This window comes from Dromiciops gliroides, chromosome 1, assembly GCF_019393635.1.
Source record: "Dromiciops gliroides isolate mDroGli1 chromosome 1, mDroGli1.pri, whole genome shotgun sequence".
Classification (NCBI taxonomy): Eukaryota; Metazoa; Chordata; class Mammalia; order Microbiotheria; family Microbiotheriidae; genus Dromiciops; species Dromiciops gliroides.
The window spans coordinates 671,046,355-671,067,130 of NC_057861.1; the positions used below are offsets into that span (position 1 = coordinate 671,046,355).

General features: G+C 43.6%; 1 protein-coding gene across 19 annotated transcripts in view; it reads left to right on the forward strand.

Moving 5' to 3' along the window:
* OBSCN (obscurin, cytoskeletal calmodulin and titin-interacting RhoGEF) overlaps positions 1-20,776 on the forward strand; it is a 325,223-nt gene that overhangs the window by 34,291 nt on the left and 270,156 nt on the right. For 14 of the 19 annotated variants that reach the window (XM_043975986.1, XM_043975988.1, XM_043975987.1 and 11 more), the window contains exons 7-13: positions 76-351; positions 2,918-3,190; positions 10,691-10,966; positions 12,772-13,047; positions 14,013-14,288; positions 17,937-18,212; positions 19,414-19,689. In XM_043975986.1, coding sequence (XP_043831921.1) covers positions 76-351; positions 2,918-3,190; positions 10,691-10,966; positions 12,772-13,047; positions 14,013-14,288; positions 17,937-18,212; positions 19,414-19,689 — 1,929 coding nt within the window. The remainder of the gene's footprint in view (positions 1-75; positions 352-2,917; positions 3,191-10,690; positions 10,967-12,771; positions 13,048-14,012; positions 14,289-17,936; positions 18,213-19,413; positions 19,690-20,776) is intronic. The other 5 variants (XM_043975995.1, XM_043976006.1, XM_043975996.1 and 2 more) reach the window with 4 other exon arrangements.

The following is a 20,776-nucleotide window of genomic DNA, read 5'->3' on the forward strand; positions in this document are numbered from 1 at the left end:
CCCCTTCCCCCCAGTCCTCCCTCCTAACTGCCCATCTCTTGTCTCTCCCCATCTCTCTCCCGGTGGATCTCCCAGCTGCCCCCGTGCGCATCACCAACAAGTCCGCCGCTGTGCAGAAGATCTCAGCCCGACTGCATGAAGAGGCTCAGCTCTTGGCTGAGCTGTCAGACCAGGCTGCGGCTGTGACATGGCTGAAGGATGGCCGGGCCTTGCCCAGCGGGCCCAAATATGAGCTCCAGGCCACCGAGCAGCGGCGGGTGCTGCGGGTGCGAGATGTGGCAAGGGATGATGCCGGCCTCTATGAGTGCCTCAGTCCCGGTGACCGCATTGCCTACCAGCTCTCTGTGCAAGGTGCTCGGGGCTGGGGAGGGAGTGGGACTTGAGGGCAGCTTCCCCCACTCCAGAAGGGCATGCCAACCCCAACAGTGCCGTCTGAGATGTGGGCTCTCCCCAGTACCTCCTGCCCTGAATCTGCCCTGGACCCATCCTCCCCAACTGCAGGATACCCACTTTTCAAAGTAGACTGTGTTTGTGGTGTGAGAGAGAGCATGGACTAGTGAAGAGCTCTGGGCTTGGAGTCAGGAATCTTGGGTTCAAATCCCAGCCGGGAGACTTTTAGTAGCTGGGTGAGATAGACGTCTGAGGCAAATTACTTATCTTTTCTGAACCCTAGTTTCTTCCTCTGTAAAATGGATTAATAAGCCTATCTATCCTATCACATGGCTTTTATGGAGATGACTTTATAATAATAATAGCTAACATTTATATAGTGCCAAGCATTTAAAATTATTTTCTCATTGGATCCTCAACACAACCCTAGAAGGAGCTATATTATATTAAATTAATATATGATAATATAATATATTATATTATTATATACAGATGAGGAAACTGAGGCAAATAGAAGTTAGGTAATTTGCCAAGATCAGTCAGAAAGTAAGTATCTGAGGCCAGATTTGAACTTGTGTCTTTCTGACTCCAGGCCCAATGCTCTTTCCACTGTACCACCTCGCTGCCCAGTGATTTATTAGGGTCAAAGAAAAAAATACTGTAGCCTGTATTTGGGGCACAAGCCTAATCAGAAGAAATTTTATTAACTAAAATGACTTCTGTTTAGAGAGAGAAATGTCCAAACTGAGAATCTCCTTATGTCCTCAGACATCTCTTGAATACAGATCATTTTGAAGTGATATTTTACAGGATTCCTTTTATTTATTCCTTAATATTTTTTTTCCAGTTACATATAAGGATAGTTTTCAACATTCGTTTTCATAAGATTTTGAGTTCCAAATTTATCTCCCTCCCTCCATTGCCTTCCCCCTCCCAAAGACAGCTAGCAAGCTGATATAGGTTATCTATGTACAATATAGGATTCTTTAAGAAAGAAAATTTCACGGTTGAGCTTGAGCAACAATTCAGTTTTGGAGAACAGCTCAGAAAACCATTTGCTTCATCAAACAAAATTGTCTCTTAAAATGTCCAGGCATCCTAGAGAATCATGATCTAAACCATTCATTCATGTCAATGGGGAAGGTAGACCTACCTTAAGTAGACTAAGGTGTTTCCTGTTCTAAGTTGGGTTACCCCCTTAATCCATTTTCTGGAACTCTAGCAATTGTTCCTATTCTTTTGCAGAGATTCCTAAAGGAAAGTGGTTAACTTTAATGGGGCAGGGAAGTGGGGGTGGGGATAGAGGATTTAGTGGAGTGCATTATTTCCAAGAAGAGTCGAACAACGATTGTTTCCAAGATGTTTGATTAACTACTGATAAGGGTTCCTTCATCTACATAAATCTGAAATGGACTTTAGACTGGAGAAATATTTCTTTCTCGATATTTTTGTTAAGAGAGACCTTAATATGCTTACACAAGAAGAAGGAACTGAAAAAGGCACGTTATGACATTTTATTAAAGTGTAGGTAGTTGCAAAGCAAGTTTAATTGGGTATATAGATCCTTAATAATTAACTTCATCCCATAATAATAATAATAAGAAAAGACCTGGGATTTTTGTTGACTCTCAGCCAATAATGTGAGCCTCCTGCTAAAAGTGTGATGGAGGTGTTAGGCTACAGTGAGAGAAACATCGTGTCCAGAGCAAGGAAGGGTCAGACCACAATTGAATTGCCACATTCAGATGTGGGAGCTGTTTTCAGAAAGACCTTGACAGAGAAGAAGGGTTCCAGGGAAGGGCAGCCAGAATAGCAAAGAGACCTTAAACCATATCATCCTTGGTTTGGTTGAAGAAGCAAGGGATGTTTTAGACTGGGAAAAAAAAAAAGACTCTGATGGGACGTGATGGCTGTCTTAAAGCAGTTGAAGAATGTGATTATACATATACCACCTATATCAGACTGTTTTCCGTCTTGGGGAGGAGGGAGGGAAGGGAAGGTGGGAGAAAAAAATTTGGAACTAAAAATCCTGTGAAAACAAATGTTGAAAATTATCCTTATATGGAACTGGAAAATAATAAAATACTTTGAAAAAAGCAGCTGAAGATTTTATCTTAGGGAAGAGAGATTAGATTGTTTTGCTTGGTCCCAAGTAGCAATGGGGATAAGTTATGGAAGAATTTCCAACTCAATATAGGGAAAAACTTTTAACAGTTGTTCCATGATGGGACAGACTCTCTTATAAGGTAGCGAGCTCCCTGTTGCAGATATTGAAGGACAGGAGATTCCTGCACTGGGTGAGAGGTTGGACTGAATGATGTCTAATATTGATAAACACTTGAAAACAAGGCTTTGGGCAATAGAGATAAGTGACTCTAAACATCGAGGCCATCATCTGTGGTGACCAATGGTATTTCAGTTATGACAAACTCATCACTCCTCCTGCCTGTCCTCCTCAGTCCCTCCCCTACTATTTATCTCATTTTGATTTCTCAGGACACTTACCTTTTTGACCCTGTGGTTTCAGAGCTTGTCTATTTCCTACATAAAGAGGCGGCCGGAGGATATGTGGAAGCTGTGTTGGGGGGCCAGGCCCAGTTTGAGTGTGAGACGTCAGAGGCCCATGTGAGGGTGCGTTGGTATAAAGATGGCACTGAACTCGGTCATTCCCAGCGCTTCTCCCAAGAAGACAAGGGAACGAAACACCGGCTGGTAGTGGGCACGGTCACCAGACAGGATGAAGGCACGTATGCCTGCAGAGTTGGTGAAGACACACTGGAATTCAAGCTCAAAGTGTCTGGTGAGTGGTGGGAAAGCAAGGAGGGATCTGGGTGGGACAGCCAGCCCTGAGTATGGCAAGTGGTTATTATAATAGTGCATCAGGAGCCCAGGAGCGAGTTCCATTGTCTTTGGTCTTCCTATCCCTTCCTGTCTCTATTCCTCATCCTTCCCCTCCTCTCTAATTTTCTGCCAGTGCTTTCCATCATTTCTTCTACTCTTCTGTTCTCCTTTTCCCTTTACTTTATTTTTTCAAAATAAAAGTATTTATTTTCCAGTTACATGTAGAAATAGTTTTCAACATTTGTTTATATAAGATTTCCAATTTCCAATTTTTCTCCCTCCCTCCCCTCTCTCCCCCCCTCCCCTAGACAGCCCGCAATCTGATATAGGTTATATATACATAATAACATTAAACTTATTTCTGCATTAGTCATGTTATATGAGAAGAATCAGAGCATAAAGGGAAAACCTCAAATCAGAAAACCAACAGCACCAAAAACAAAAGAAATAGCATGGTCCAATCAGCATCCATATTCCACAGTTCCCTTTTTTCCCTGGATTTGGAAAGTCTTTTCCATCATGAGTCCTTTGGAACTTTCTTGTTCCGTTGGATTGGTGAGAAGAATCTAGTCTATCACAGTTAATCAACACATAATGTTGATGATACTATGTATAATGTTCTTCTGGTTCTTCTCATCTCACTCATCATCAGTTCATGCAAGCCCTTCCAGGTTTCTCTGAACTCCACCTGCTCATCGTTTCTTACAGCACAATAGAATTCCATTACATCCATATACCACAACTTGTTCAGTCATTCCCCAATTGATGGACATCCCCTCATTTTCCAATTCCTTGCCATTCCCTTTACTTTATAAAATTTCTTGTTCTTAGAGTCTTATCCTTTAGTAGACCTCATTCTGGTGCTTACCACCAATACAGCTACTGCCACTGCCACCACCATCACCATCTAGAAATGTTTTAAAATCTTGTAAATGTATGTGGTGCTAGAATAGGCATGGTAGAGTGCTAAACACAGAACCTGCCCTTATCCCAGGGTGACTCAAAATTTGGGATAGACACACTAATTTGGGCATGTTGGGCATCATGGGATTTGCATAATCACTTATTTTTATAAGCTCAACACTCAAGACTATTTTATCTCAGATACACTTTTGCCACCACTTGGGTATACCACTATCACAGGACCAATAGTGACTCAATTACAGCATTGTCATCCCACTAACCATGACTATATCATAGTTAATTCAGAGAGACTTAGCATGCCTTTCTGAGCAATTATTGCTTTAAAATAAGAATAAAAAATCCTCCTCCTTATTAATGTGGGAAGAGGTTAATCTGGAGAACTCCCTGATCAATAGACTATTATTTTAATATAGCAGGGTGGTTATGACAAGAACCTCTGATCAGTTACATGCCCCATTCTTCTGGAGGAGATTATTACAGAGTTCAGTCCTTTGTCAGAAAAGATCACCTCCCATGGAATTGGCCTAACTCTTTGTTGAAGCACGTAGTAGTTGTAATGAAATTGTAACTCCTGATTGGTCCCTTGAAGTTGCTTCATTGTGGTGTTTCTAATAATTAGCCAGCCATGAGGGGTGGGCTTTCAATTGAGCTATAAAAAAGTGTCACAGTCTCTTTTTTGCTTTTGAGACTCTGCCAGGGCATTCTCTTCCTTGGATTTCCAACAAGGTGAGGAGGGGTTGCAGTTTGTGTGCTTCAGCAAGGAGCCAGAACCTCCTATCTAGCTCCAGAAGAGGTGCTTCTTTCTAACAAAGATGCCCACCCTGAAACCTCTCATCAAGAAGAATGGGGCATGATACCAGAGGTTCCCCTAATCACCACCCTGCTATGTTAAAATAGCAAAGTCTGACAACAGTTCAGAAAATACAATTTAAATAAACATATCTTTGGAGCAAGATTTAAAGAAATCAAACTCTAATTGGTAAAGGCACAGTTCAGTGCCTTTAAAAACTGTTCTTTAAAGGAAACAGTTTAATTTTACCCTGATTCTTCTCCCCCTCCCTGTTCCTCCAGGCTTCATTAAAATGCTTCTTTCTACCTCAACCAAAATGCTGACTTTCCAATCTATCTTGCTTCTAAACTTTTTCCTAGCTGCCACTATGTAACAACATAGCTGGGGCAATAGACTTGTGTCATTCCACCAGAATTCAGGGACAGTTATATAGCTCAGTGAAGAGGGTGATGGGAACTAGAGGCAGGAAGATCCAAGTTAAAATTTACCTTCAGACACTAGCTACCTGTGTGACTCTGAGCAAGTCACTTGACTTCTGCCTGCCTCAGTTTTCCTCATGGGGATAATACTTCCCAGAGTTTTTTGTGAGGATCAAATGAGATAATATTTGTGAAGTGCTTTGCAAACCTTAAAGCTCTATGCAAATGTTTAGCTATTGTTATTTATAAAGCTAATTAATAAGCTAGCCTTGAATTACACTTGTAATTTCTGTGGGCTCTCCTATTTTCTCTTGCTTCTGACTGAATCTGAAACATAGTCATCCCAGATGTCTTCTGCATTAGCTTTCTATCTGACAAGATTTTCTGCCAAGTGACTTTCTTCCCAATAAGGAGGGAGGCAGTAATTTTATTCATTTAAAGGAGGGAGAGATCTTCCCTCTTCCAATGGGAACCTAGTTGCTCTCTATGGTGTTTCATGATTAATGTGAATATACTGGACCCTCTTAAAAAGTAACCTGTCTCCCATACAGAATTTGGAGAGTTTTAGAAGCTTGAACTTTGATCCAAAACTGCTTTTTAGAAAAAGGAATCAAATAGAGACCAAACCAAATATAAAATTTGAACAGAATCTTTAAACACATTGAAACGGCTTTTAAACATAGGACAGCACATGACCCCAGTGAAGGTAGCATTGACAGATTTCCCAGGGCCCCAGAGTGGGCCACCAGGGTCCCTGGTTCCCAGCCCCAAGCCTGCAGCTTCCAGCTCATCCACCTTCTCTGTGGTAAGCTTTGCTTTTTGGTCCATCCCACCTGTTACTTTGTGTCACCAAAAGTCTTTTCCCAGGACAGCTGAGAAGGCCCCAGAGGGAATCAGAAAAGAGAAACTATTGGAAACACGATCCCATCAGCTGACTGACCTGTCACCTTGGAGCCAGGCTTGGGGGTGGATTGGAAGGTTGGGAGGGTAGGGTTGAAATAGGAAGAACCCGGCAGCGCTGTTATTTTAAGGCGAGTAGAGAGCAGCTGTTCTCAGTCACCATGGGAGACTCAACAAGAGGGAAAAGGGCTGAGGATAACAGCATAAGGGACTGAGGTTAGGCTTGAGAAAGGACTTCCTGGTAGGAGAGATTTTAAGGAGAGGTGAATGAGGAAGGCATTGAGAGATCTTGCACTGGAGGTGAAATAGATCATCGGCTTCCTCACCTGCAATTAAAATATGTCGATTGATTGATTAAATATATTCTCATTGACATAGAGGCAAGAGGATAAGCAAGGTGACAAGCATTTATAGAGTGCCTACTGTGTGCCAGACACTGTGCTAAGTGCTTTTACAAGTATTATCACGTTTAACTCACACAACAACCCTGCAAGAGTTACCCCCACTTTAAAGTTGAGGAAACTGAAGCAAACAGAGGTAAAGTGACTTGCCTAGAGTCACACAGCTATTAAGTGTTTGAGGCCAGATTTGAACTCAGGTCTTCCTGACTCCAGGTCCAAAATTCTATCCGCAACATCACCAGTGGTGGAATTGGAATTTAAACCCAGGTCCTCTCACTCCAAATCTAGTGGATTTACTACCTCCAGCTGCCTCCCATTCTCAAAGCACAGAGCTTTTACTTGAGTTTTGAGTAGTGGTTTTACTTGAATTAACGTGGTTTTTTTCCTTTTCTGATAAGCATGCAACTGGAGGATTGTGTTTAATTCTGGGTACCACATTTTATTTATTTTGGTCTATGATCTTTTTTTGGGGGTGGGGCAGGGCAATGAGGTTTAAGTGATTTGCCCAAGGTCACACAGCCAGTAAGTGTCAAGTGTCTGAGGTCAGATTTGAACTCAGGTCCTCCTGAATCCAGGGCCGCTGCTTTATCCATCTAGCTGCCCCCTATTTGTTTTGAATTAAAAAAATTAATAAGCACTTTCTATGTACTAAACTATATACAATGTACTGGGGATGCAAATGGAAAAAAAGCAAGACAGCTTTGGACCTCAGTGAGCTTATCATCTAATTGGAGGAGACAACACATGAAAGAAAGTTCAGCTTCAGGGTAGACAGGAAGTTCTGGAAAGGGTGCAGGGGTGAGGTAGATAATGATGATGATAACTAGCGTAGGTGCTAGACACCTTACAAACATTTCATTTGATCTTTACAGCAATACAGAGATAGATACTATTATTACCCTTATTTTACAGTTGAGGAAACAGACAAATAGAGCTTAAGTGACTTACCCAGGCTCATACAGCTAGTAAGTGTTTGAGGTGGGATTTGAACTCAGGTTTTCCTAATTCAGAAAGTATCTGATTCTTCATGACCTCATTTGGGGTTTTCTTGGCCAAGATATCGAAATGGATTTCCATTTCCTTCTCCAGCTCATTTCTTCTTCTTCTTCTTTTTTTTTTTTGTGGGACAATGAGAGTTAAGTGACTCGCCCAGGGTCACACAGCTAGTAAGTGTCAAGTATCTGAGGTCAGGTTTGAATTTAGGTCCTCCTGAATCCATGGTCAGTGCTTTATCCACCTTGACACCTAGCTGCCCCCTCCAGCTCATTTTATAGATGAAGAAACTGAGACAAACAGGGTGAGGTGACTTGTCCAGGGCCACACAGCTAGGAAGTGTCTGAGGCCAGATTTGAACTCAGGAATATGAATCTTCCTGATTCCAGGCCCAGGACTCTATCTATTGTCTCTCCTAGCTCAAAGGCAAGCCTCAGAAAGTACCACATTTGACAAAGGACAATGCCAAGATGGAAAGTGTCCAGAGGAAAGGATGAGAAGGAGACCAGATGCCATGCCATATTCATTTCGGTTTAATGAGAATATATTAAAGGCCTGTTCTGTACAAGGCAGAGATCCAAGGAGTAAATGAAAAACAGCCTTTGCCTTCAGGAAGCATACATTCTGAGGTGGTTTTAAACTTAACATAGAAGCATACACTGGAGTTGGTTTTTAACATTTAGAGAACTAGATAAATTAATATAACACAATACAACACAGTTTGAGGAAGGAATGGCCCATTGAAGGGGAATAGTTTAAATGATTTCTGGAGTCATCTTCCGGCAGACACAAGAAGCTCATTCACTTTTTCATATCTAAATTCTACATTTTGTTGTTATATCCCGAGACACATCTAGCTTTAGTCTAGAGGTTTAGACTCCTGTTGCTTGACCATACACACAAGCTAGCTAATTGGGATGCCCTTATTTAGGAGGGAACTGGACAATAGCATTTGATTATTGACAAGTGATTTTTGCTGGAGATCTACTGGAAGACCTCCAGCGATGGGGGATTCACTACCTCACAATGCAGCCCTTTCCATTTTTAGACAGTTCTGATTGGTCAGTAACATCAAGTCTCATTCTACCTCTGCACCTTTTACCCAGAGCAATACCTACTGGGGCTGAGCAGAGCAGGTCTAATGTCTGTTTCACAGGACAGGTCTTCCTGTACTTGAAGACAGCAATCATGTTCCCTGGTCATGTCGAGCCTTTAGTTTCTCAGGTTAAGCATCCCTAATTTCATCACCAAATCCTGATAGAATGGAGTTGTTTTCCTGGAGGAGTAAGGAGAAGCCAAGAAGCTATTGGTTATCTGCTGTTGGTGTGAGGAGAGTTTGATGGCCATTGGAAATTGACTCAGGCTTATCACATTACTTGGCACTTAGTAGGTGCTTCATTAAATATTTGTTGACTGACTGACTGACCAATGAGCAGAATGTCTGGTGAATGGATCAGGAGCTGGGAAGATACTGGTAGAGGTTTGGAGGCAAGGGGCAGTGTGACTATGGTGGCTGTTTTTTTTTTTTCCTGTGGTGTGTGTGTGCATGCATGTGCAGGTGTTCAGGGGTACTTTTACTGGTCCAGGCTGTTGATGCTGAGCCCTCGCCCATCATGTAGCAGGATGGGGAACAAATGGATGAGAAGCTTCGTAACAAAATCTAGTGAGCGAGGCTAATCTTCATGGTGTCTGCAGAGGTCACTCTGGCTTTGGGTCCCTAGAGGAGGGGGCTGGCGGTGGCTCTGGGCTTATGTAACAACCAGCGTGTGATGGCACAAGAAATATCGCTGGTTTTTGGGAACATGCTAGCTCTCCTGCCTACATTTCCAGCCTTCTTTCCTAGCCCCCCCACTTCACACACTCTCTGTTCCAGCTAAACTTCACCTGCCCTCCCTGCCAATGGAATACACTCCCTCCTCCCCTTTATCAGTCAAACCCTTCAAGGCTCAACTCAAGTGACACCTCCTCCATGAAGTTTTCCCTGATTGCTCTAGCTGAAAGTGTTCATTCACTCCTTCTTCTTTTTTTCCTCAAACACTTTGATCTCTCCTATTTCCTAACCTAACCCTAACCCTAACCCTATCTTGCATTCATTTTTCTTAGCTGTGTCTAGGCCACATCTTTCAGCAGAATGGAATCTCCTGGGGGGGGGGCAGGGCAGGACAGGTATGGTTTCATTTATTCATCTGTATGCAGATAAACAGTACTCTGCAACTTAAAAGTCATAGGGAGTGATCCAGGAATAGTGAGATGTTGTGGTTCGCCTAGAATCAGTCAGAGCCAGACTGTGTCAGGGGCAGGGCTTGAACCCCAAGTCTTCTAGACCCCAACTTCAGCTCTATGTTCATTACATTACCCCTCATTGGTGTGTGTTTTGTCTTTGCGCCCCAGTGCCTGCACAGAGTGGGGACTTAATATATGTTTTGCTGCCTGGAGTTTTTCTGTTTAATTTTTTTTTTACTCAATTCCATTCTTATTCAGGTCTTAGCCCAGTTGTTGTTCAGTTGTTTCAGTCATGCCCAACTCTTTGTAACCCCATTTGACGCTTCCTTAGCAGAGATACTGGAGTAGTTTGCTGTTTCCTTCTCCAGTTCATTTTTTTTTTTTTTACAGATGAAGAAATTGAGGAAAATAGGTCTAAGTGATTTGTCCAGGGTCAAATAGGTCTAAGTGATTTGTCCAGGGTCAAATAGGTCTAAGTGATTTGTCCAGGGTCAAATAGGTCTAAGTGATTTGTCCAGGGTCAAATAGGTCTAAGTGATTTGTCCAGGGTCAAATAGGTCTAAGTGATTTGTCCAGGGTCAAATAGGTAGTAAGTATCTGAGGCCAGATTTGAACTCAGGAAGTTGGGTCTTCCTGACTCCAGCCCGGTACTCTATCCACAGTGCTATGGGGCTGCCCCAGCTGCTGTAACGTAATAGCTGTACCCAGTGACTGGGAGTGATGGTCTAGTTATCAGAACAACCTCTGGACCCCTCTGTAGTGCTGAGGGGGTTCCTCTTCTTTGATACCTCCTTCCTTTCCCCCCACAGATAAAGCAGTGAAATTTATCAACAAGCCGGCGTCACCTCCTGAGGTGATTGTCAGCCCTGGGGGGCAGCTGGAGCTGGCCTGTGAGGTGTCTGAGGCTGGTGGGACTGTGGTGTGGAAGAGAGAGCAGAGAGAGGTGAAGAAAGACCAGAGGACAGAGATTCACACTCAGGGCACTCGGCGGACCCTCATCCTTCACCGCATGACCCACAGTGACCAGGGCACTTATAGCTGCCATGCTGGGGATGACCATGTCACTTTCCATGTCCGTGTCCAAGGTAAGAGGGGAGGACAGAGAAGGTCCTCCTGGGTGAAGGGGAGTGGTCAAAGGGTTCAAGGGCCCAGGCTGCTTCTGTTCTCTCCTTCATGGGAAAGGATCAATCAATCAGTTAATCAATAAGAACTGATTAAACCCTTAGTATGTGTTCGAAGCAGTGTGGCTTAGTGGATAGAGAGCCAACCTTGAAGCCAGGAAGATCTAAGTTTTAATCCCATCTCTGACACATACTGGCCGTGGGACCCTGGGCAAATCACCAACCCCTCACTGCCCTGGGCAGCTCTGTGAGACTATAAGGTATAGAGAAGGTCCTGAACTATATTGGTAAAGGGAGTATCCTCATTGAGAAGGTCTCTATTACCAACAAAATCAAATCAAAGATCAAATGAGTTAACATATAAAAAGCACTTTGTAAATCTTATAGTGTTGTTATTGTTATAATAATTAATTAATTAATTAATTAATTAATTTTAAGTGAGGCAATTGGGGTTAAGTGACTTGCCCAGGGTCACACAGCTAGTAAGTGTTATGTGTCTGAGGCCAGATTTGAACTCAGGTCCTCCTGACTCCAGGACCGGTGCTCTATCCACTGTGCCACCTAGCTGCCCCCTATAATAATAATAATAATTATTAATCATAAGTCCGGTCCCTTTTCATCTACCCTCACTACATGCTGGGTTCTGAGGATACGGTGAAAAAACAAAACAAAACAAAAAACCAAAAATAGTTCCTCCCCTCAATGGGCTTACATTCTAATGAAAGGATCTAGAGAACAGGCCTCATTTTGCACACAGGGGTCCTCCTCATGGCTAAACCTCTTCTCAACCAGCTTTTGTTTTCTTAGCCTGTTGCCCCCCGGGACCAAATCAGTTCAGGGGCTGAAAGTAGGGATGCCAGATGTTACTAAGAGTAATTAATCAGGCAACGGGCAGGTAAGCATGTAGATAGATAGGAGGAGCTGTGGGGTTAGCTTTCCCGGCAGTGTCTAATGTCTTTCCTGTCCCTGGTGTCTCACTCATTAAGCCCCAGACCTTAGCAGAATCTGCTCCCTTCCCACCCTCAAACCCAGGAAACCCCAATCCGAAAAGGGAGAGAGAATAAAGGAAGGGGATTCCATTCCATCCAGACCCACTACCTGAGGGGTCCTGTTAGACCTTTTGTCCATGCATGGCTATTTAATGTCACTCAAACCTAGTCCTGCCTCTCATCACCTGTCACTTCTCTCTGTCTGCCTCTCTCTTTCTGTCTCTCTTTCTCTCTCTGTCTCTCTGTCTCTCTTTGAATTTCTGTTTCCTCATCTACAGAATGAGGGCCTTGGACTAGCAGGTTGCTAAGTTCCCTTCTGCCCCTGGTATTTTATTAAGAATCTGGGGTCTAAGATTTCTTCCATCTCTGACAATTCTGGGCGTTATGTTACAGTCCCTTCTGTCCCTAGCTCTGCTTCCATTAAGTCCCTGTCTATCTCTCTGATTCTTACTATTTATTGAAATCAGAACGTAGGGAATGGAATTATTCCTTGGGGGTGCTGCAGGGGTGGGACTTAAGACATAAGGAGGAGGTGATGATGAGTGGTGGAAAGAAGATGGCATTATAGGAAGACAGAGCCAGGAGGCCTGAGCTTCTCTATTTCCCCATTCTTGAAGAGTTTGGGAGTGGGGGTGGGCTGGGGGGCAATCTGCTGGATCTTATGGCAAAAGGACAACAGACATGAATGATGGGGGGGGAGGCAGACAGACCTCTGAACTTGACCTGGTCTCAGGAGACTTAGTAATGTTGCCTCTTTTCTTTCCCAACTCCCTACCCTAGAACCCTCATCGGTATTTGCCAAGGAACAGCAGGGACAGAATAAGGTGCAGGTGGTGTCCGGGGAAAGTGCTACCCTCAGCTGTGAGATGGCTCAGTCTCAGACAGAAGTTACATGGTACAAGGACGGGAAGAAACTCAGCTCAAGCCAGAAGGTTCGTCTGGAGGCCAAGGGCAAGAGCCGGCAGCTGGTGGTGCAGCAGGTGGGGAAAGCAGATGTTGGAGAATACAGCTGTGAAGCCGGAGGCCAGAAAGTCACCTTCCATCTCAGCATCAAAGGTAAGTAGCCTTTGGGAGTCGGGGGAGTTTCATCGTGGTTGATGATGGCAGCAGTGGGTGATGGAAAACCTGGAAACTCTGAAGCTACTCATAGGATGATAGGTCTGGAGCCACCACCAGGTTCAACACCCTCATTTTATAGATGAGACTGAGTCTGAGGGAAGTTAAGTGATTTGCCCAAGGCCACACAGCTAATAATTATCAGAAGCTGGATTTGAATTTGGGTCTTTCTTATTCCAAGTTCAGCACTGTGTCCACTTCCCCACCTAACTGTGTCTTTGTCCTTTGTACTTCTCCTGCTCTTCTCAATCCAGGCATTTAACCTATTGTTACTACAACCAGCAGCCTCTCCACCCCTTTCATGTAAAATAAACCAGGAAGATAGTACAGAGAGTCTTTGCCTCCAATCAAAGTTGGATTCATTCTATGAGAGTGGAGCCGATTTTCTTATTGCCTCCCATTATAAAATCAGATGTGTTCCCCCAACAATTTTTTTTTTTTTAGTGAGGCAGTTGGGGTTAAGTGACTTGCCCAGGGTCACACAGCTAGTAAGTGTTAAGTGTCTGAGGCCAGATTTGAACTCAGGTCCTCCTGATTCCAGGGCCAGTGCTCTATCCACTGCGCCACCTAGCTGCCCCTAGCCTCTTACTTTGTAACATTTTTAGAATTTTTGGCATAGTTCTGACTCCTGCATACTCCTCATGCTTCTCTTATCCTGTACTTAGAAAATTCTCCCACATCAGGGGTTGCCTCTGACCCCACACTTGTAGTTCCCAGAACTCATCTCTTTCTTCTTTTGTCTGGATAGTTATAGCAGGCTTGTAGTCTCCCATTTCAGCAGTAGGTACCAATGTCTACCATTAGGGCATTCTGGTCAGAAAACTTATCTCCACAGCTTTGGTTTCTGTGAAATGAATTAGGACCCTGTCACAGGCCTTGACCCTGTGTGTTTATCCCCTTCCCAGAATCTGTGGCTGTGTTTGTCAAGGAACAGAAGACTCAGAACAAGGTGGAGGCCGTGGCCGGCAGCAGCACCACCCTGAGCTGCGAGGTGACTGAGGCCCAGACAGAGGTGACCTGGTACAAGGATGGGAAGAAGCTGAGCCCCAGCCAGAAGGTGCATGTGGAGGCCAAGGGCCAGGGCCGGCAGCTGGTGGTGCAGCAGGCAGGGAAGGCAGATGCTGGGGAGTACACCTGTGAGGCTGGGGGCCAGAAGATCACCTTCCATCTGGATGTCAAAGGTCAGCCAGCCTGGGGGAGAGGGAATGGAATAATGTCTTCTGATTTAAGTTGTGTGTGTTTGTGTAGTTCTCTACTAAGATTTTTGGAATATCTTGTATATCTTCTTAACATCCGTCAGTAGCCATCACATCTCTGCACATACTTTTTACCTCTCGTGTTTCTTTAATTTATCAAAGCTTAAAACTGCACTAAGACTTTTGAAACATCCTCTTTATTCCATGTGAGGAAATCCAGGAATCAAAGAAGGGCAGGTATGGTAGATAGAATTTGGTTGAACATCTGTAGGGACAGAAGCCGGAGTAATGTTGTCATCAGCATCTGCTACAGACCACTCGGACATAAAGAGGATAGAGATGAAGAGTTGCTGAATATCTACAAGGTTGACACAGATAGACACGTCATAGGAGTCATGGGCGACTTCCATTATCCAGACATGTAATGGAATTCCCTTTCTGCTAGAAGCAGGGGAGCCAATCATTTATTGGAAATTTCTTCTTTCAAAGGTAAAAGAACCAGAAAAAAAGTAAAGGAACCGACAAGGAGTAATTCTATCCTGGATCTGACTGAAGTGGAGATGATGCAAAACTTGGGGCGGGGCAGGGTGAGAAATGACTATTCTCTCTGAGAGTTTGTGAGAGAGCAGGAAGGAAAGTTGGGCAGAGTGTGATATGAACTCCAGATTTTTGGAGAGCAGATTTCAAAGGGCTCAAAGGAAGCATACTGTGATTAAAATACTATAGGAGGGGGGCAGCTAGGTGGCGCAGTGGATAAAAGCACTGGGCCTGGATTCAAGAGGACCTGAATTCAAATCTCGACTCAAGACACTTGACACTTACTAGCTGTGTGATCCTGGGCAAGTCACTTAACCCTCATTGCCCCGCAAAAAACAAACAAACAACAACTATAGGAGAAGTCAGCCCAGGAGGGATGAGAAGCCTTCAAGAGCAAAATTCTGATGAAGAAAAAAAGGGAGTTCTTAGTCAGTCAGTCAATAAACATTTATTGCATATTTATATAATAAGCATCTACTATGTGCCGGTCACTATGCTAAGCACTGAAGAGGCTAATATAGATGCCTAGGAAGCTCTCCAACCATATAGAAAAGATGGAGGCAAAGGCTGGTGATAAAGGATGAATAGAGAAGTATAGGACATTACTGTAAGAACTGTGTAAAGGTGCTAAAGCTCACAATGAGGTTTTTAAATTTACAATTTTTATTTTCATTGCCAAATTCTCCCTCTCCACTCCCTCCCTTACTCATTGGGAAGGCAAGAAATACGATACTTATCATAAGTATGAAGTCATGCAACACATGTTTCCATAGTAGTCATATTGGAGAGGGGAAGCAACAAAAAGTGAAAAAAATATGCTTCGACCTGCACTCAGAGTCCATCAGTTGTCTCTCTGGAGGTGGATAGCATTTGCTCACAATGAGTTAAAGCTGATGAGGAACACTGAGGACAAAAATAAAAGGTGGTTTTTGTTTGGTTGGTTTTTAGCTGCTCTATGGAAAAGAGGAGTGGGGTGGGGGTGGGGGAATAACTGACAACAGAGAGAAGGCAGGCAGTTCAAATCTTATTTTGATTCTCTTTATTCTGCCAAGGAGACTGACCTTCAAACTGGAAATGACAGAGCAAAAGTGGCTAATAGAGAGATGATAAATAAACAAGTAATCAGATAAATAACAATTTAAAATGAAATGTAAGATAGAAAGAGAAAATGTTTGCCTCTAATGAATCCATATCACCTGTACCAGGGGAAATATTTTCTCTGGTAGTGAAACAACTGGCAGATGTGAATTCTGAGTCACCATTAATGAGATTTGAAAGACTGTGGAAAACAGGAAAGGTACCAGAGAAGGGAAAATGAGATTTTACCAAAACATTTGATAAAGTATCTCTTGATATTCTGTTTAAAAGATGGAGAGAGGTTCAGTATTAGTATAAAAAATGGAGATAGACCTGGTTGAATGGTGGGACTCCAAGATTAGTCATTTTTGGTTGGCTGTCACCTTGGCTAGAGGTATCCAGTGTAGTGCACCCCCTGAATTGTTTAATATTTTTATTAATGAAAAGAAAAGAAAAAAAGAATGAGTGGAAGCACAGTGGATAGAGCCCTGGATTCAGGAAGTCCTGAGTTCAAATTTGGCCTCAGACACTTGACACTGACTAGCTGTATGACCCTAGGCAAGTCACCTAACCCCAATTGCCTCACACACAAAAGAAAAAAAAAGAATGAATATTTTTATTAATGAATTAGATAAAAATATCAATAGCATGCTTATCAAATTTGTAGATAAAATTAGCAGAGGTAGTGAACAAATAGGATGCCAAAGTCAGGGTCCAAAAAGATTCTGAAGGGTTAGAATCATGGGTTAAATCTAGTATGGTGTAATTTAGTCATGGAAATGACATTTTTTTAAAAATGTAAAATCTTGCACTTGGATTCATAAAGTCAAATTCACAAGAACAAGATGGGAGAAGCATGGAGATGAGGAAAGAGTTGTTGTGGGGAAAGATCTAGGGATTTTGATGGAATGAGAGCTCATTAGAAGTCAACCAACAGGGGCAGCTAGGTGGCACAGTGGATAGAGCACCAGCCTTGGATTCAGGAGGATCTGAGTTCAAATCCGGCCTCAGACACTTTACATTTACTAGCTGTGTGACCCTAGGCAAGTCACTTAACCCCAATTGCCTCACCAAAAAAAAAAAAAAAAAGAAAGAACCAACCAACAGTGTCACATGGCAGTCAAAAAAGTTAATTCAATCTTGGGCTGTGTTAAGGACAACATCTCTCTCTCTAAGAATAAGGAGGTAATAGACTTACTATACTCTGCCCGGGTCAGACTATCTGGAGAATTGTGTTCAGTTTAAGACATCGCATTTTAGGAAATATAAAATTAGAAGGAATTCATAGGAGACAACCAGAAAGGTGAATGGTCTTGAGTTCATTCCACATGAAGACAGGCTGGGGGAATTGATATTTAGCTTGGAAAAGAGAAAAATCAGGAGGAATATGATCATTGTCTTTGACTATATGAAAGACAATCAAGTGGAAGAAGAATTAGGCTTGTTCTATTGGGGTCCAGCAGGTAGAAATAGAGACAATGGGTAGAAATTGCAAAGAGGTAAATAAGAATTTGACATAAAGAACAAGTTTCTGAGGACTAGAGTTCTCCAGAAGTGGAAGGTGCCATCTTGGGAGGTTGTGGGTTCTCCCTCATCAGAGTTCTTCAAGCAAAGGTGGGATGATTATTTCTTGGTTATTACATAGCTGGGATTTTTTTTTTTTTTAGGTCTAGGTTCTACTAGATTGTCTCAGTTTCTTTCTGCCTCTGAAATCCTGTCATTCTGTGATTCGTAACTCTGGATTTTTTCTTGTCTTTGCCCTACTAGCCTCAGGAGATTTTCCTGCCTAGGGAGTCCCCTGAACCCTACTCTTAAGAGTTTCAAGAACTCAGCTCTTTTCTTTTTTCATGTAAATATTTATTGTCTAGTAGAGCAGGGCTGCAGTATCACACTTCACCAGAAGGTGTCACTCAGGGCACTCTGGCCTGATGATTGTTTATTTCCAAAAATTTCAGTTTCTATAAAGTGAAAGTTTTCCATGTGGCAGATCCTCGACTCTTGTGTTCCTCCTTTTTCCAGAATCTGTGGCAGTGTTTTCCAAGGAGCAGCAGACAAAGAATGAGGTACAGGCTGTGGCCGGTAGCAGTGCCACCCTGAGCTGTGAGGTGACCGAGACCCAGACAGAGGTGACCTGGTACAAGGATGGGAAGAAACTGAGCTCCAGCCAGAAAATACGTTTGGAAGCCAAGGGCCGGGGCCGGCAGCTGGTGGTACAGCAGGCCGGGAAGGAGGATTCTGGGGAGTACACCTGTGAGGCCGGGGGCCAGAAGATCACCTTCCGCCTGGATATTAAAGGTCAGTTACCTGGGGTGGAGGGTGAAAATGTCTTCTGATTCAGAGGGTGCATATGTGTGAAAGAGAAGCAGAGAGAGACAAAGACAGAGAGATAGAGAGGGCTGCCAAGAGAAGATTCAGAGGTTCCTTGTACCTAGTCACCTGATTGACATAACACCTTGCCAGGCATTCAGTCCCTTAGAAACAAGCCTGTTTTCTTCAAGCCTTCCCCTCCCCACCATAGCCCTGCCTCTTGCCCCAGAATCCCCAGTCTTTCTCTGCCATTGTCTAGAAATCTCTGATGCCACAGCTGTGGGAGATTGAGGAGAAGGGACCTTAGGCCAAATGAGGACTTGTTCTAGAGTCCAGTTTCCTATTGGCCCTCATGCTAAATAAATCAAGAAAATGCAGCACCAGAGATTTTTGGCTTTATGGAAATGGTGTGCGCAAGCAAGGATGGAGTCAGTCTGTAAAGTATGTCAGATTGTTCTGCTGTTTCCCATTAGAAAATCAGATAAGTGTTGTCATACCCCAAACAGCAACAGCAATCCCTAGTCCATTGTGTTTTAACTTTTGATAAGGAATTAAGTCAGTATTCTCTTCTGCAGCATGCTGGGTATTATAGTATTAATCATAGATTCATAGAAAATCAGAGCTGCCAGGGACTAGATGATAGTGAATCTTGAGAGAGGTTAAGTGAATTGTCCAGGGTCACACAACTAGTGTCTGAGGTTGGATTTGTACCCAGGTAGTCCTGACTCTGGGCCCCTGGATCTAGGCACTATGCTACCTAGATGCCCATAGTAGAGTATATAGGATCCCAGAAATGGATTGGCCCATAGAGGTTGGCTGGTCCAACCTCCTAATTCTACCAAGGAGAAAACATAGTAACTGTGTCTCTTAGAAGCTTACCATTCATTCTCTTATTATTTTTTTTTAGAGCTTTATAGTACAATCCCCCTGATTTCTTTATCCCAGCCCTTGGGACAATCTCCCACATCAGAAGGTTCCCCTGATTTGACTCGTATGGCTCCTAGAACTCACCTCTCTCTTCTTTTGTCAGAATGAGGGCATTGCCTGAGAGCAGAGTTGTAGCCTCACACTTGAACAGAAGGTGTTGGGGTCTAACATCCGGCCTAAAAATGATTCGTTGAGTTTCTGGAAAGTGAATTAGTGCCCTGTGTGGTATGTCTTTGACCCTGTGCGTTCATCCCCTTCCCAGAATCTGTGGCTGTGTTTGCCAAGGAGCAGCAGACCCAGAGCCAGGTAGAGGCCGTGGCCGGTAGCAGTGCCACCCTGAGCTGTGAAGTGACAGAGGCCAAGACAGAGGTGACCTGGTACAAGGATGGGAAGAAGCTGAGCCCCAGCCAGAAGGTGCATGTGGAGGCCAAGGGCCGGGGCCGGCAGCTGGTGGTGCAGCAGGCAGGGAAGGCAGATGCTGGGGAGTACGCCTGTGAGGCTGGGGGCCAGAAGATCACCTTCCATCTGGATGTCAAAGGTCAGTTGCTTTGAGTCTGGGGAATGATATCTTCTGATTCAAGTGTGTGTATACATGTATATATACATGTATGTGTACACAGGTGTATGTGTCTGCATGTATGTGTGCGTGTATAACCCAGAGAAACTTCTGGGGCTGTTTGTTCTTCTTCATCTCTGTTTTTCTTGACCTCTCTCAGGTAGTCCAATATGTTATTACCATCACTTTCTTTGTTCCCTGATCTGGTTATCTTCCTCACTGTTGACCTGGCTTTGATGCCATGACTGTGACGAGATGGGAGGAAAGGGACAAAGGAATATACAGTTGGAGCTAGAAGGGACCGTGAAGGTCACTGAGTCCAGTCCCCCCGTTTTACAGATGGGTTAACTGAGGCAGAGAGATGTTAAGCGACTTGCCCAGGGTCACAACTAGTAAGTATCTGAGGCAGGATTTGTACCTAGGTCTTTCTGACTAAAAGTCCGGTGCCTTATCTGCTCTATCATGCTGTTTCCTATCTGAGTCATAGCCTACAGGGGATCACATCCTAGAATAAAAGGCATCCCTCGCAGTAGCCTTAATGTAGAACTAATTGGCCTAACTCATGTCCACACAATCTCTGCTTTTTAGAACAAATGTGGTCGATCAAAGTTATGGTCTTTCTATAAAGCAAATTCGGGTTTCCTAACAACACCCATTAAATCAGACAAATGCTCTCTCTCTCTCTCTCTCTCTCTCTCTCTCTCTCTCTCTCTCTCTCTCTCTCTCTCTCACACACACACACACACACAAGCCCACTGAGTTCAGGCTTTTGATAAAAAGGGAATTAACACGACAAGCAGTCCCATTATAGAATGCCAGTGACATTATGCTTTCTGACCCTGGATGTGAAACCACAGCGTGATAACTGAAAGGGATTCCTCACTATATACTGAGCAGTTAAGTTGACTAGTAGATCACTGACTGCACCTTTTCAGCATTTCTAGAATTCTGTGGAGAATGCCCGGCTCTGGAATCTGTGACCCCCCCCCCAAATTTGTCCTACCAGTCAATTGGGAATTGCTGCCACATTAGTGGATCTGTCCAATGCTACCCTTGCAGTTCTAGGGTC